General features: G+C 38.7%; 1 protein-coding gene across 2 annotated transcripts in view; it reads right to left on the bottom strand.

Moving 5' to 3' along the window:
- Nucleotides 1-8,376, bottom strand: part of puf (ubiquitinyl hydrolase 1 puf) — a 70,801-nt gene extending 62,425 nt beyond the window's left edge. For both annotated transcript variants that reach the window (XM_085948270.1, XM_085948269.1), the window contains exons 1-4: nt 8,176-8,376; nt 7,911-8,007; nt 2,217-2,989; nt 1,487-1,758 (exon numbers count right to left, since the gene is read on the bottom strand). In XM_085948270.1, coding sequence (XP_085804396.1) covers nt 1,487-1,758; nt 2,217-2,989; nt 7,911-8,007; nt 8,176-8,218 — 1,185 coding nt within the window. In that variant the 5' untranslated portion in view covers nt 8,219-8,376. The remainder of the gene's footprint in view (nt 1-1,486; nt 1,759-2,216; nt 2,990-7,910; nt 8,008-8,175) is intronic.
- Between the last annotated feature and the right edge of the window lie 7,230 nt (nt 8,377-15,606).

A 15,606-nucleotide genomic window follows, 5' to 3' on the forward strand; every position in this document is an offset into this window, starting at 1 on the left:
TAAACCTTTTTTTTTTTAATATATTGAAAGTTTATCATAAACACTTACCAATGATATGCTAAATGTCTCATTATTGGACCAGTGTTCTTCCGAATTTTAAATTATTCAAAACAAACGCCTGAGACTGGCATTCTGTCTTCAAAGACAGGCGAATAAGTTCGCGTTTTTTGTATGGCGGTTATTTGTAAACGTCGTAAACAATCCAATGAATGAATATCAATTGGACAGCATTTTTTGGAATACTAAGTGACCAAGTATAATGTCTAAATAAAATAATAAAAATCCGAATAGTCAAAAATATAGATCCGTGGTCCCTTAAGAGAGTTTTGAGACAGTGTGAAACAGCTGCTACAGTGTGCAGAGCTTATCCAGCAGATTATTTAGGTCAGACTAGAAGAAGCTCTACTATCAGAAGTAAAGACCACATATACCATATGACAAGGGTGGTCAATGTCCCCATAGAGTAAATTGAAGTGAATAAATATCATGCAGATAAATCCAAAGACGACCTATACATGACTATACCACATATCAACCTGTTTGTTAAACCTCTGTTAAAATTGATTTAATACTCTTAAGTTTATTTTATGTTTAGGAAGACAAACCATCTTTATTAAAATTTTAATTTCTCTACACCCCTTCTTTTTCCACTCTCTAGCCTAGATATTAAAAATAAAACCTCATGTCATAGTCATAATATGTGTATGAAAGGGGTGAAATATAAGAGATGAAAAAAATATATTTCCAAGAACACCCACCCCCTCTACAATCTGGCACAGAATTTAAGCTGAAAGTAAATTGGCAGGCGTTATGCAATGAAGAAACAGTCAACATTCAACTCAAACTGTGATAATATTATCTAATGAGGTTTAAAGTTTGGAATGCAATGTGAATTTATTCATAAATGTGAAAGTAAAGGATGAATGTATAACTGGGAGTCTTACGTGGGCAAAGTCGGCGAAGCGTTGAGCGGCGAGCGCAACTCAAACATAACATAACCATGTGTGAAAATGTTCGTAGACAAGTCTTTTTTTGGTTATACGTTTGAGTTGTCCGCCCGCTCAACGTGCCGCCGAACGCGCTTACCTAAGACGAGCCGCAATGGACCTAGTGCGGATTGGTTCTATTCCACAAAATAAAATTCGCCTAATCTTGTTTTTTTTCATGAAGATTTCATGAATTTATAAGTGTAAAGTGGACCAGACCTGATTTTAATATGAAAGAGCACAAAATAAATTTATGATTTCTATACCCACATGATTTTTTGAATTTGTGGACTGATTCCTTTCTGCACAACATTTCGATATTTAACTTCAGTTACCGTTGGATCAACCTGAAGATGGGTTTTTAGCACTAAACACCTATCAACATCACCGGTGTACTTGCATTTGTCCAATCCTCAGCAGCTTAATAATTCTTTTAATTTTTTTTTTTTTTGCATTCATTGATTCAAAAATATTTAAACAAGATAGTAAGAAAACCATACCTCGACATGCAGGTTTGGTCCGAACAAATGCTGCATTATTTGATTGGAGCAGAGCCACTGCGCCAGCTGTTGTCCGACTGTCTCCGCGTCAGGCCCCGGCTCGCTCGCGCACATCTCGTTGAACATCGTGATCTGCGTGTTGATCTGCGTGATGCCCGCCAGACGCATGGTTAAGGTTGAGCTACTAAAGTACTTAAACGCTAAATCTAGACCGTCTCCATCAAATGTCACCGGAGTATCGAGAGGGTCTTTGACTGCTCCCCACATGAAGTCTACAATGAGATAAAAAAAGAAAATATTGTAAATTAAACATTTTTTAAGCTGTAAATTTATAAGAGAACCAACACAATTGCATTCCGGGCCGCTCAAGTAGACACAAAGACATAGGCACTTATGAAAAATAATAAATAGGAGGAAATATTGCATGAATCCATCAAATGGAAATATATCGATGCACATATCACAATTGCTGAAAGGGTATTTCTCAATCTCCCATATGAAAAAGATATTATTATGCTCACCAGCCATCAGCATGTTAATGCTTCGGGTGATTTAACTGTCCGGTGTGACCATGCCAAACATCTTTATAACAAACAATATCATGTCAACGTATGAGTCAAGTTGCGTTTTATAGATGAATTAAATTACACAGACAAACTTGACGAGATACCTCGTCTATAATACCTACGTAATGGTCAAATATCGTTAAATATGAAAAAACAGAACTCACCAGCCATAGTTTTAACCCCGGCGAGCCTCAAATCCTTATCTTCAAGACTACACATGTATTTGAGAACTTTACACCTCAATGGAAGGAATAACTGCGCCAGCGCCCGATAGTTGAGCCACATCTTCAAGTCGCCGACGGCGGACACGATGGAGTGTGCCACGGACACGGGGAGGTTGCGAGGCGTGGCACTCTCGAACACAGCCATCATGGCACATATTCCGCCGCTCTTGCAGAACAGATTCACATTACGGAGGAGATAGACCGGGATCTCAGTGTCGTGCAAGTCGCAGAAACAACTCAAACTGGATATCTCCTGCGACGATAGATCATCCAATCTGCTGAAGGCCGAGTGTTTGCACGCCACGTACAGAGGGAAGTTAATTAAGAATATCTTCGAAACTATGTGTAGAAGTTTTTCCTTCTGCTCCATTGGCCAAGTCTCCGCCTCGTCCGAAGTGTCGCTGCCCGAGCTGTCCCTGCCGGTGGAGTTTTCATTGCCGACGTCCGGGAGGGCAGCGGAGGTCGCTTTCGCTTCTTCTTCTGTCTTCTTAGCGGCCTCGTCAGCCACCGGAGGCTCCTTCGGATCCGGTGGCGGCTCGGATGCATCGTCCGCAGGGGGGCTCTCCTCGGTTTCTTTGACTTTCACATTGCCCGCGTTTACAAGGTCATTCTTAAGTAACTTCAACTGACATACCGACAAACATAATATGCTCTGTACGACTAAATTGAAACGATCAAAGTTTTTAAGATCTCTATAACAGCACATACACTGCCTGGAAAATAAAATCAAAACAACAATTAATCTTATGAAGTGACTCGAGAAATACCACGCTTTCCCCACACATATCAACACATACAAGAGCACTGTAGTGGATAAACATTCCGACCGTGTCCGATCCTAATAGGATCATATGGACCTCCACAGAGTAGAGGTTTGTATTAACAGATTTTGATTTTACGAGGAATGGATGTCAGCCACTTGCTCAACCTATTAGGTCCATACCCTGACTCACACACAAATTGAAAAACAATATGTGTACTTGCCAGACCCAGGATTCGAACCTGGGAGCCACGGCGTTTTAGTCCAACGCTTAAGCCACGCGGCCACCGTGGGTGTAAACATACCATACTCAATTTTGTAAAAAACACTTAAAAACAGATCGAAATTCACATTTTTAAATGTAAAAATCGAAATGAAGAATTCTATTTCATTAACAATAAACACGATTCCATTCCACCTACAAAAGCAATTACAATAATAGCGGTGGGCATTAGTTTCCAAGCCAAAACCCAACACAATCTGCTTATTTCTGGGTTACATTAGGCCAGGGGTCGGCAAACCGCGCCTCTTTGGGTATTGGCGTGAGGCTCTTTCCCAAATTCCCAATTGACAATTTTTACAAAAACTTTTGCAAAATTCACAATTTTTATTTTTTTTCATTGATTTGTACACTTACTATATATATTAGGTATATAAAGACATTATCTCGAGCCTAATTTTTCCTCCGTGATGGTTGATGCAAAAGGTATGATTTAATTTCACAACACAAGTGGAGCGCTCTAAAAGATCTACATAAGGTAGATACTACAATTTTTAATACACGGAATAGCTTTCCGAACTCATATTTTCGAGTCTACTTAATATGTATGTGAACAATCATTTTCAAATATGAACAATATAAATAGCATTTAGAGAAGCCAAATAACCGATGAGAATTTGGAGTCGCGCCTGAAATTAAAAACTACAAGTTACATTACAAACATACAGAAACTCTCCAAAGAAATGCAAGGAGGTCATTGTTCACATTAGTTTTAAGGAATGCGTGAAAATTGTATGTAATTCATATTCTGTAAAAATTATATTTATACACCCGATCCTCTTTTTGCACTGCTTCGAAATAACACGGTTTAAAAAAAGTACCGATTATTTTTTATTTACACTGATTTTTTTGCTTTAACACTATTTAAAAAAACTAAAAAGAATAAAAATACGTATGTTTGTACATATTTATCAAAAAATTGCGTTGCAATGAACCGCACGCCACTGGTGCATATGTTACGCCAAATGTGCGAAATTGACTGTTACATGAAATGGGCAAAATTTTGCCTAAATCATGAAAAATGCAAACCCATTGCCTTATTCATGAATTAGGCAAAATATCTGCAAAGTGCGCGAATTCGGCAGTAATTTTTCTGCCTAGTTCATGGATTGAGCAAATTAGATAGTAGCGCTACGGTGGTGTTTTTTGCAACTAAACCAAAGTGTCAAATGCTCATGCATTGGTCAAAATAGATAGTCGCGCTCCGGTGGTGTTTTTTGCAACTAATCAAACTAACCAACTGTGCCAAATGTCATTGATTATATAAAAATATTCCAATCGATAACTATAATGACGTTCATAATTCATATCCATTTACTATGCCCAAAAAAAATCTAGAAATATAATATGATAACGGAAAAATTTTATTAAAAAGTATTTTCGCGATTTGATTCGTGCTTGGGTATCAATCGTGCAATGGTCGATTGTTTGTTTGTGATAGTATGATTTGATAGTTTGTCGACACTTGTTAGCTAACCTCAAAATGGACATTCAGTTGAATTAAGAATTACAAAACCTAACCTAATAATATTATATTATGTCCAATTATAACTAATAAAACCATCCGTATTAAATTTACTTTTTCTACTGTCATGTTAACAGTTTAAGAATTCCATACTCTGACGAATTCACGCACTCGGCAGATAATTTACCTAATTCATGAATAAGGCAACGGGCTTGACTATTACATGAATTAGGTAAAATTTTGCCCATTTCATGTAATAGTCAATTTCGCACATTCGGCGTAACACATACATATGTTGTCACCGGATGCCGCCTAGATATACATACGTACATACGTCATGGCGAAACTAGTCAGTCACTTCAGGTTCAGCATTATTAAATATTTCCAGTGATGAGAGTCATTTTTCGCCAGCAAAAAACAGCAATAAACGGACACGTTTATTGTCGAGTGGCGACATTCATTGAATATATTATTTCTCTATGCTAAATTTAATTTAAATCAAAAACTATTTTTAATGAAAATATTTTTATGTGCTAAGTAGGTACTTAATAATAAATAAATTCGATTTATTTTTGAGTTCAAGAATTTCGTATTTTGAGTTGATTTTAAGTAATGGAACCTATCTACCATTTTTGTATGGGTACCTTATCTTTTTTTACACGGTTTTCTTTTGCACGGTAAGGTAAATGTACCAATTATCGGCACCAGTAGGAAAATGTGGTCATGGGATTAAAATAATAGGCTCAGCTTCAATATATTTGTATATTTCTTTTTTTGTATTTATATTTACAAATATTGTTAACACTAAAAAAGTTCAATATCAACAATGTTTTAAGTTTAATATTATTTTTTTTATGTTTTAACAACATAACATACATTGGTCCTATTATCGGCACCTGAATTAAATTTAGGTACTAATTTTCGGCAGCTTATGTTCGTATTATCGGCACAACTAAACTTATACAGGAAAATTCTATAAAGTTAAAAAAACTTAACTCAAAACTTAAGTTTAAAAAATATAGGTAAAACAATTACTTTGTAAGTAATATTTATATTTTTCTTCATTCATACTTTGCTACAATATAATATATACTTAGTAGGGTATAGTCCTGTTTTAAATCCGTTTTTGATGGTTTCCTTCTTTGTTTGATCCAAAGAAGTTCTGAGTAATGGAGCAAAACTTCTCGCAGCAGTTTTGAATTGTTATTTTGTATTTTCCAATTGAGGATTGAAGTTTTCCATAAGCTTTTAATGGGATGAAAAAATGTTGGGAGACCCTTGTTGTTATAGTTGGATGCCTCTTCAAAAATAGTTTGCACCAATGTCTTCCAGGTATGCCACCAGTGAAGCAATTTGCCTTTTTTAGCTCTTTCAGCAATAAAGCTACACTCTCTATTAGTTGGGCTTTCGTTACTGGAAAGCCAATTTTTCCCATATGGTGAATCCATTCAACAATCAGTTGCTCATCTTTTGCGGTCAATATTGTTGGTGGTCCACTCTTTTTGTCCAATGATGATTTGCCTAGAACCTTATCCTGGATTGTGGATCTGGGCACTCCGAATTTTTTGGTAGCTGCCATTGTGGCCATTCCTCTTTTAACAGCTTCAATTGCATCTTGAAGCGACTGCCGGCTGTATAATTTTCGCACCTTCATCCTTAAAATAAAAATGTTTCAATTATCGGCACCCTTCATGCTTATTATCGGCATACATTGTAATCGTATTTTATAAAGTAAACTATAATTTATATCTTATTTTAAAAAGTTTTAAATTAAGAAGGAACAGTATTTCTTCCTAAAATCTCTGCTACTTACTTGTGTAATTAAAAATAATTTAATAACAGTATTTAATATTTTTGCATAATGATCGACATCCCTTATTACCGGCACATTATGTGCTAATTAACGGCACACCGAATTTTTAAAGTTATTATTCAATTTTAAAAGATTATTTCTGATTCTCCTGATATAAATTTGGTGTGCCGAAAATTAGCCAGGAGGTTAATTAATATTTAAATAATTTAAAAAGATTTTAAAATATTAAATTGTTTAATTTCTATCCAACAATAACGCGCTTTTAAAAGTTTGTTTGCTTGTACCTATTAGCGGCTTTTTGCCGATAATAATAACAAGTGCAAATCGTATTGGTGCCAATTACCGGCAGCAAAATTTACTTGATTTTTAGATAAACTAACCAAAAAACACGCAAAATATTTTACACTTTAGGCAAAAAAACAAATTAAATATTAAAATACAACCTTACATCTAATACTTCAGTTTAAAAAAACATTTGAAAATGCTTAACACTAGATATTCGAAATGTTTACTTACTTGTCAAGCTTTCGCCTCAAATATCCCAGTACATCTAAATCACTCGACGTGTGGCAGGAAACAATTGGATTTCAGAAAATACTTACAACATGAAGCAAAAACTTTATCTCTTTCTATTGCAGAGAAATGTGGATTTTGGATAACACATTCTTACAGCCATAGAAGTCCTGCCATTCTTATTTTTTGGAATTTCTTCTAAAATTGCCGATAATTAGAGCAGTGACAGAAATTGGTACATTTACCTTAGTCGTTGGAATGTATCCCCCGTGTAAAAAGAGGATCAGGTGTAATTTTCAACAATAAAAACATATATTTACATTAGTTTTATTCGGGAAATCTTCTTCACTTGATAAACAAACAATTATAAAATGTATGTAATTAATAATTCATTTAAGTAAATAAATCATATTTATAAAAATATACGTAATGCTCTCGAAATTTTTTTAACTGTTGTGCCACTCATATTTGGCTCCTTTGGTCCAAGATTTTGCCTATGTCTCAAACTTACTACAAACAGCTTTAATTGAAACCCCCCTACTGCTATCTGTCTTACTGTATTTGCTTCTCGCATCGCCTGGTGAATTCTCATTAGAATTTCATATTTTAAATTCTTCATTACCAATGAACCAACAATATGTCCCAAACACCGAAATACAATTTTACATAAAACAATGGAAAATCAGCAGAAAAGCCATTGGTATTCAATAGGTTAGAATGCTTACTTGAATGACGATGATTTTCTAACTACGCAATTTACGTTGTTGATGGCGAAGTGTAAAACAAAATAAATGAAATAATACCTCTGAGGCCAGGAAACTATGTATGCCAAAACGATTTCAACTTCCGATATCCTCAGAGTGGGATATTGAGAAACGTCCGCTGTTAATCTTGCTTCACCTAAAAAATACGAAAAAACAAACAATGAAACATGTTCGGGGAAGTTATTTCAAATAAAAACTACGCACAAGAGTCTAAAGATCTACTGTGTGCAGCTAATTTCATCGTATTTAAACATGAATGCAATAAAATTGTACAAATCGTGAACGAGTAACAATAATATCGTACATGTCACCAGCAGCTGTGTAAACTCTGAACAAGCTTCACACATTTTATTAAACAATCGTAATAATATGAAATTATTCTACGATTGCTATTTGACTTCTTTCATCACTTGTGTTTCATTTTTATTCAATTTTGTTTATTGTCGTGTTGCTCTATAATATCTCAAACGTCAAATATTACTTGAACATTTCCACCATTGTTGTCAAACATGCTTTTTAATTTCGAGCTATAAAAGAGTGGACGTTGTCGAATTTTGTGATATAATGGGGATACTATGATGCTCTGTATACATGTGCCATTTGAATTGGCAGATTTAAGCAGAATAATAATTACACTCTTGTATTTTTTCTTATGTTTTTTACGTTTTCTATTATTTTTTTCAATTTAACTGCGGGGACTCGAATAATGAGGACATCAGCGGCCTGCACACACACAATCTTGTCTGCGTGAAACATTCGTGTGCGCGATGTCGCACGGGAATGATCGTGTGTCATAAGCCGCGTTGACACGATCCAAGTACACTTGGACCGAGTGCCATCCAAGTAGACATCTTCATACTAATTATTCCTATTCAAGCTACTTGGACCGCGTCCTACTCATCCAAGGTAACTTGGATAGGAATAATTAGTATGAAGCTGTCACTTGGATAGCACTCGATCCAAGTAGACTTGGATAGGAATAATTAGTATGAAGATGTCTCATCCAAGTGACAGTTCCATACCATGTATTCCTATCCAAGTTAACTTGTATGAGTAGGACGCGGTCCAAGTAGCTTGGGTAGGAATAATTAGTATGAAGATGTTTCATATAAGTGCACTTGGATAAGAATACATAGTATGAAGCTGTCACTTGGATGGCACTCGATCCAAGTGTACTTGGACCGTGTCAACGCGGCTTAAAGTCTCGTAGCGAACAGCGGAAAGAGTGAGGTTGGTCGCGTCCAATCTTTCACGCGTGCCGTACGTCAAGTCTTCTTTTAATAGATTTTACCACGTTTAATCTTTCACGTGTGCCGTACCTACGTCAAATCGTTTTACTACGTTCGTCACAAATGGACGTTCGCAATTTCTCTCGCCAATTTATTACGGACCTTATGGACATGTATAAAATATTCCCATGTTTGTGGAGAATCAAATCGGCGGCATATGAAAATAAAAATTTACGCGATGTGACATATGCAAAAATAATTAATTTCTTCAAAGAGAGAGGATTTCCCGAGGCTAATGAAAAGAGTTTTACCTACCAATAAAACTCTTATTATTCAAGTTGACTTTGAAGTCCTTGAGATAGGGTTTGCTATTCCTTTTTCGCGTGAGGTGTTATTCTACTAGTTTAATTTCCTTTTTCTTGTCGTTGGTCATTCCTCCCTTTTTATTTACTGGTCATACCCGCGCGTCCCTTTTTTTATGTAGGGAGTTTGGGACTCCTTTGTCTTCATTATGATATGGCTCAAGGATCCAGGTAGAAGTTACATGGACTTCAAAGTCAACATGAATAATAAGAGTTTTATTGGTAGGTAAAACTCCTTTCATTATTCGAATTTGACTTTGAAGTCCTTGAGATATCTGTTGTTGTTGGGTATGCCAAATTCCTGTATGTGACAATGATTCATTGACGAGGTATAGATCATCGTGACGTTAAATGTATAGGATTGAGAAGTTAATTGGTTATTTTTTCCTTCTGATAGTGGTGTGTCCATCGTTCTCTGGTAGTTGTCGTGAAATGTCGACTCACTACGCCAGTTACCTCTCTTTAAGATATCATCTATTGGGTATATTTACAGTTTAAGGAAGCCACCACTGAGCGGACACTGACTGGTTGTTCTTGCACCTCTGCTTCCAACAGTACTGACCTTATCCAATTCCCTATAACTGTCCTGGTGGCTGGTTTTGGTGGTCCTCTTGAAGATATAAATAATTCCGAAATATCCCCACCTTCCTCTCTCCTTGGGTTTGACATGCAGACGAGTTTCCGTAACCAGAATACTGGTTCGATGTTCTGACACGTGGAAGCGCTTAACTTCCATTCTGATTGACGATGCTTGGCGGTATCTGTCTTTGCGCCAAACATTGGCCATACAATAATGTGGTCACCTTTATCCACTAATCCATTGTCTACTATTACTGAGTAGTGTGAGGTCATGAACCCTTCGTCCCGATGCGAGAAGCAGCCGAGTAGCTGTCCTGCGAGACGTTTTGTGTAGGTTGTACTCCACCGGTGTTGTTTTCCTAAGATGATCTAGGTACAACTCGTTCTGGATCCCAAACCGGTGGTTTGACGGGTTTAGTTTTATGTACCGAAATTGCCTTTAATATAATTGTGTTGTACTAGGTACCACGTTGCTGCTGATATCTCCAATGATCATCGGTTTGCAACATGTGACTATGGCTGACTTATGCACCAGGATGGTGTTGTACGACAAACCCTCCGTGTTGTGCAAGTAGCCTAGGTATCTGGCCAATTCTATTGGTTGAAGGCTATTATGATCCGTTAGGTTCGTGTTACACAATGTCATTGTCTTCCGTTTGTTCCAAGCTGGTTTGAAGTTTTTAGAGTTGAAGGCCGCCATCTGGAAGTAAGGAGTGCCCTTTCTTCCACCATTCAATTTGATGTTATTTCACCCCACCCGAAATTATCCATAGTTAAAGGGACAGCTGGGTCGTTGGAGGTGGATGGTTGGTCTCCGTACCTACTAGTGTCGGATGTAGGTGAGGTATTGTATAAGGAGGTATTATCGCCCTTTTATGTAATTCCACTCCCCAAAAGCATTGTTTCCAGGTCGGGGCCACTAGTAAGTACTTCCCTTTTGCTGAGTTCAGGTGCGCTAGGACTCGTGGAAGTAAGTTTGGTGGGGGAAATATCCACGCCAGTCTGAAGTCCTATACTCGGCTGAAGGCGTCGTGAACAGCGCGCCACTGTCTGTAACGTCTCGTGAGACGTACATTGCAACGACATGTGCTGTTTCGCTTGCGAATAAATCCACCTTGGGAATTCCCCATCTTTGAAACAGGGGGATGGTTGCGGTGTTGATGAGGTGCCATTCGGGAATGAGTTGTCTGCGGTAGAGATGATCTGCCACGCAGTTGTAATTTCTGCGGAGGTATTGTGCGGTAAACTTGATGTTGGCTCAACTGGTAAATACTAGTATCTGTCGGTATAGGTTTAGGAGGGTGACAGATTTTGTGCCGCCCTCGTTGTTGATGTATGCCACCACTGTTTTGTTGTCTGTCTGCAGAAACAGATCTGATCCTAATATTGCTTGTATCCGGATTGAATTGCAAACATTTCCTTCCTGTTGGAATGCCATGCCATGCTAACTGGTCTTGTTTTCACGTACCTGATAGGTTGTGTTCATTCAGTTGGGATCCCCAGCCTGTGTCGGCTGCGTCTATCATCAGGAAGTGATTGAATGTCGTTCTGTGTGGCAACTCTGAGGATCCTATCACCTGGAGCCACCACATGATGTCCTGTTAGGCCTGTGGTGAGATTGTCCTCAATTGGCGAGGATGGGACCTCGGCGATATTGATGACTGGAGTATCGTAGCCGTCGGCAATGCAACCTTCCTCGTGGAGGTAGGATGTGAAGTTGAGTCGCCCCAGAAGGGATTGGATATGTGCTTGTCTGAGGGACCAACTGCCTTTTTTATCAGCGTCAGATGGTGACGGAGTGCTACATACTTCTCCGGTGACAGAAACCTCCGCTTGTTGTGTGTGTCCCACGTGATGTCCAGGAACCCTCATTGTTGGCTTGGGATCAGACGAGATCTTTTTATATTTATTAACCACCCTAAAGACTGTAGGAAGGTTATCCTGTATTCCACCTGAACCGAGACTGTTTCTCGGATTGGTTGGCTACTAAGAAGTCGTCTAGGTAATTGAATATTCTCAGCCATTCTTTCGTAGGCGTTCGGCGACCCAATTGTTCAGGGACGCAAACATAATCGGAGCGGCAGACAGCCCGAACGGGAGACACGTGAATTGTAGGAGCTCCCCTCGGTAGGCTAGTCGAACGAATCGACGATGTTGAGAAGCCATGGGTACCTGGAGGTACGCCTGGCTTAGATCTATTATTACTAGCCAGTCTTCTTTTTGTAAGACGGCTGAAACCTCGTAATGCTGAATTAGTTTGAATGGCTTTGGCTGTAGGAACGCATTCAAACGCTTTCGGTTGAAAACAGGGCATAGGGTCCCGTCTTCTTTCTTGATCAGAAACAGGGTTGAGAGAAAACTTGGGGTTGGACCCGCTTCTTCTAGAACCCCTGAGTTCTTTAACTCCTCGATCTCGAGAGTGACCTATGCTGATTGTTGCGTTTGAAATTCTTTCCGTAAAAGAAAAGAAGGACTTACCAATGGTGGTGTCCGCACAAAAGGTATGCGGGCTACGGCTTTTATTTTTACCAATGTTGCCCGGGTACCCTACGTCATCCAGACTCCCCGAAAGTCTCTTAGGCGGCCCCTAATGTTGTTGGTCGTCCAGATGCGGTCACCTTCGCTTAGAGTACACGGATCCGTGGTGGAACCCGTACCTCCGATGGAGAACTCTCTTCCCACGGCCATAATGTGAGTTCGAGGGCCTTCCAGGACTCTGAGCTCGGAGGAATGCTTGATAGTGCCTCCCGAGTGAAGGTATCCTTCACTAAGGACGACATCACCTGGCGCCGAGCTTGTATAATCTCGGCGCGCTTCCCGGTAAGGATCTGAATCATGTCCTCGCAAATTTTATTATGCGTTTTCCCCAAAACCCTCTTCGATTTTTTGGTACAGGCCCATCGCTGCTATGATGTTTTGAGGATTGGTTGCCCAATCCACTAACCCTTGCATACCCTTCCAGAAGCTGTCCCGTTGGGAAAACATCGCATTCTGGAGGGCCGTGATGGTCCTCTCCGGCAGATGGTTAGCTGATGATGGGTGGTCGTACCGACGCAACTCGTCATTTAGACCTAACTCTACGACCGTAGGGGGGCCGCCAAGAATTGTTTTTTGCCGTTGTGCCACTCCTTGCCGGTCCCCCTGCTGAAATAAGGTACATAACGAGGATACCTCAAACATCAGCATCTTAATCGTCGCTCGTACTTTGAACTTTTCCTCCTGTAGCAGTTCTGCTTCGCCGTCTGGTGTCCATTGTTTTTAGAATATCCTCCTCACGGTCATTCAGATGTTGCGCCATAATCACTGACCACTTAACGTTCACTTAACGTTCGTCCAAGATATTTTTTTTGATAATTAGGAACGTCAAATCATAGGCTACGTCTGAAACTGTCAAAAGGCACATCCATAATGAAGACAAAGGAGTCCCAAACTCCCTACATAAAAAAGGGACGCGCGGGTATGACCAGTAAATAAAAAGGGAGGAATGACCAACGACAAGAAAAAGGAAATTAAATTAGTAGAATAACACCTCACGCGAAGAAGGAAGAGCAACCCCTATCTCAAAGACTTCAAAGTCAAATTCGAATAATAGAGACTTTGTAGTAAAAAAAATTTAAAGCCTTAGGGGTTCTTTTCGGAAAGAGTTTTAAAAAAGTAGAGGAAAGTCGACGTAGCTGTTGCGGAAGAGATGAAGTAGGTATATGAGCCATCATTGTGGTATTACGATCTGCTGCTCTTCACGAAGGACCAAGAGCTTCCAACGGCAAACATGTCAAATATGGATTAGGAGTCGGGGATATTGAGGATGAATTTGTAATCAAATGATGAACTACTGTTCATTCTTAAATATTTTTTTAAATCATCCGTATAGTTTTGACGTAATTCGTGAATTAGGAGTAGGTAGGTGATCAAAACACCGTCTATAGTCTTTAAACCAGACTTTTCGTTTTTTGATTTGACTTATACTTGCGCCTACACATGCTCAGCTAGTATAATATTTCTTCTTTGTATATCCATTTATAATGTACAAATTAAGTGTGTACATATGCCTTCTTGTATAAAAATAAAGCTAAACTTTTTGACGCGTTATATTTTGGTTATGTTGTGTGCGGAAGGATTTGATTGAATTGTTTTATCTCTAGAATGGTTTGTTTACGAAACTGTGTTTGAGCTAAGTGTCAAAATGCAGTGTGTCAAAATAACACACTCACACACACTCTTACTAAAACCATGCTAAAACCGTTGAATTGTTGTACGCTCCAACGACTTCCACGATCACGCCGTAATGAACGCGCGATATTATGCCTTTAGACGCTCAATCCCGGCGCGTGCTCCTCAAAACATGCGCAAAACGTTGCGCTATCGCGCAGGATATAGTTGACATCATGTAAGTTGTAGCAGCAGACATCTGACACGTGTGATATTACGCGCTCAATACCGGGTTCCGGTGCGTACGCTCCTGAGCATGCAGTAAAGAATGTGTGTGTAATGCCAGCGCTCCATTGGCGAGCCAAAAGTCCGACGACAATAAGTCTTCAGATTTTTCTACGTTCTGCTACTGGCCAACAGACGTTCAACGAAACGAGTGTATAATTAATTTGACGAGTAAAACAGTCGACTTTGACAGCATAGATAATATACGTATATCTGACAGTTAAATCGTGATGGCGTAAATGATACCGACGTTTTATGTTTTTTGGGTTATTGGGTGGCAGATAATGTAATAACGAAGCAAAGGGTACACAAATACTGGGTGAAACATTGGATAAGGAAACGAACGACATTATCCCACACAAATTTAATACGAGAATTGCGTTTGCAACCGAGCGATTTCCGCAATTATTTGCGAATGTCGGAGGATGTATACACAGAACTGTATAATTTGGTCTCCCCATTTATTAAAAAAAAAATACTATGATGAGGGAAGCTATTTCTCCTCATGATAGATTATGTGCAACCCTGCGATTTTTGGCTGCCGGCGGAACATTCACTGACTTGCATTATAGAACTGCGATTGGAAGACAAACTCTGGGCAAGATAATTCCCGAAACTTGCTAAGTCATCATTGACGTTTTGAAAGGAGAATATTTCAAGGTGTGTATTATATTATACGTCATCTAATAAAGTTGGGCAAATTTACAAATATATCATTAACAAGTAGACATTGGTTGGTCTTATAAAGTGAACGTTTAGTGGATTGTTTTACCTATATAAATCATAGACGGCAACATCATAAGAATGGCAGACAAGATGCATTTGAGATAGGTATATATATAGTCACAAATAAGGCCATCGTTGACATGCTAAATATTCAATAGACCATTAGAATGCTGTACCTAGCCAGGACTCTCCATATAGGCTGTAAGCAAGCTGCTTAATTATTCCTGTTGAATGTATTGTAATACTAGTCATATTCTTCGAAAAGCAAGCATGGAATTTGATTTCTAAATGAGGCCACATAATAATATAGGTTTGCTAACATAGCTCAAATACTTACCATTTGTTGTATCGCTTAAGCTAAGGTTTATAGGCATAAAAACAAACAAAAAAACAAATATTTTTACA

Source organism: Rhyacophila brunnea, unplaced genomic scaffold, assembly GCF_057557595.1.
Source record: "Rhyacophila brunnea isolate RB1 unplaced genomic scaffold, BYU_Rbru_1.0 scaffold_20, whole genome shotgun sequence".
Classification (NCBI taxonomy): Eukaryota; Metazoa; Arthropoda; class Insecta; order Trichoptera; family Rhyacophilidae; genus Rhyacophila; species Rhyacophila brunnea.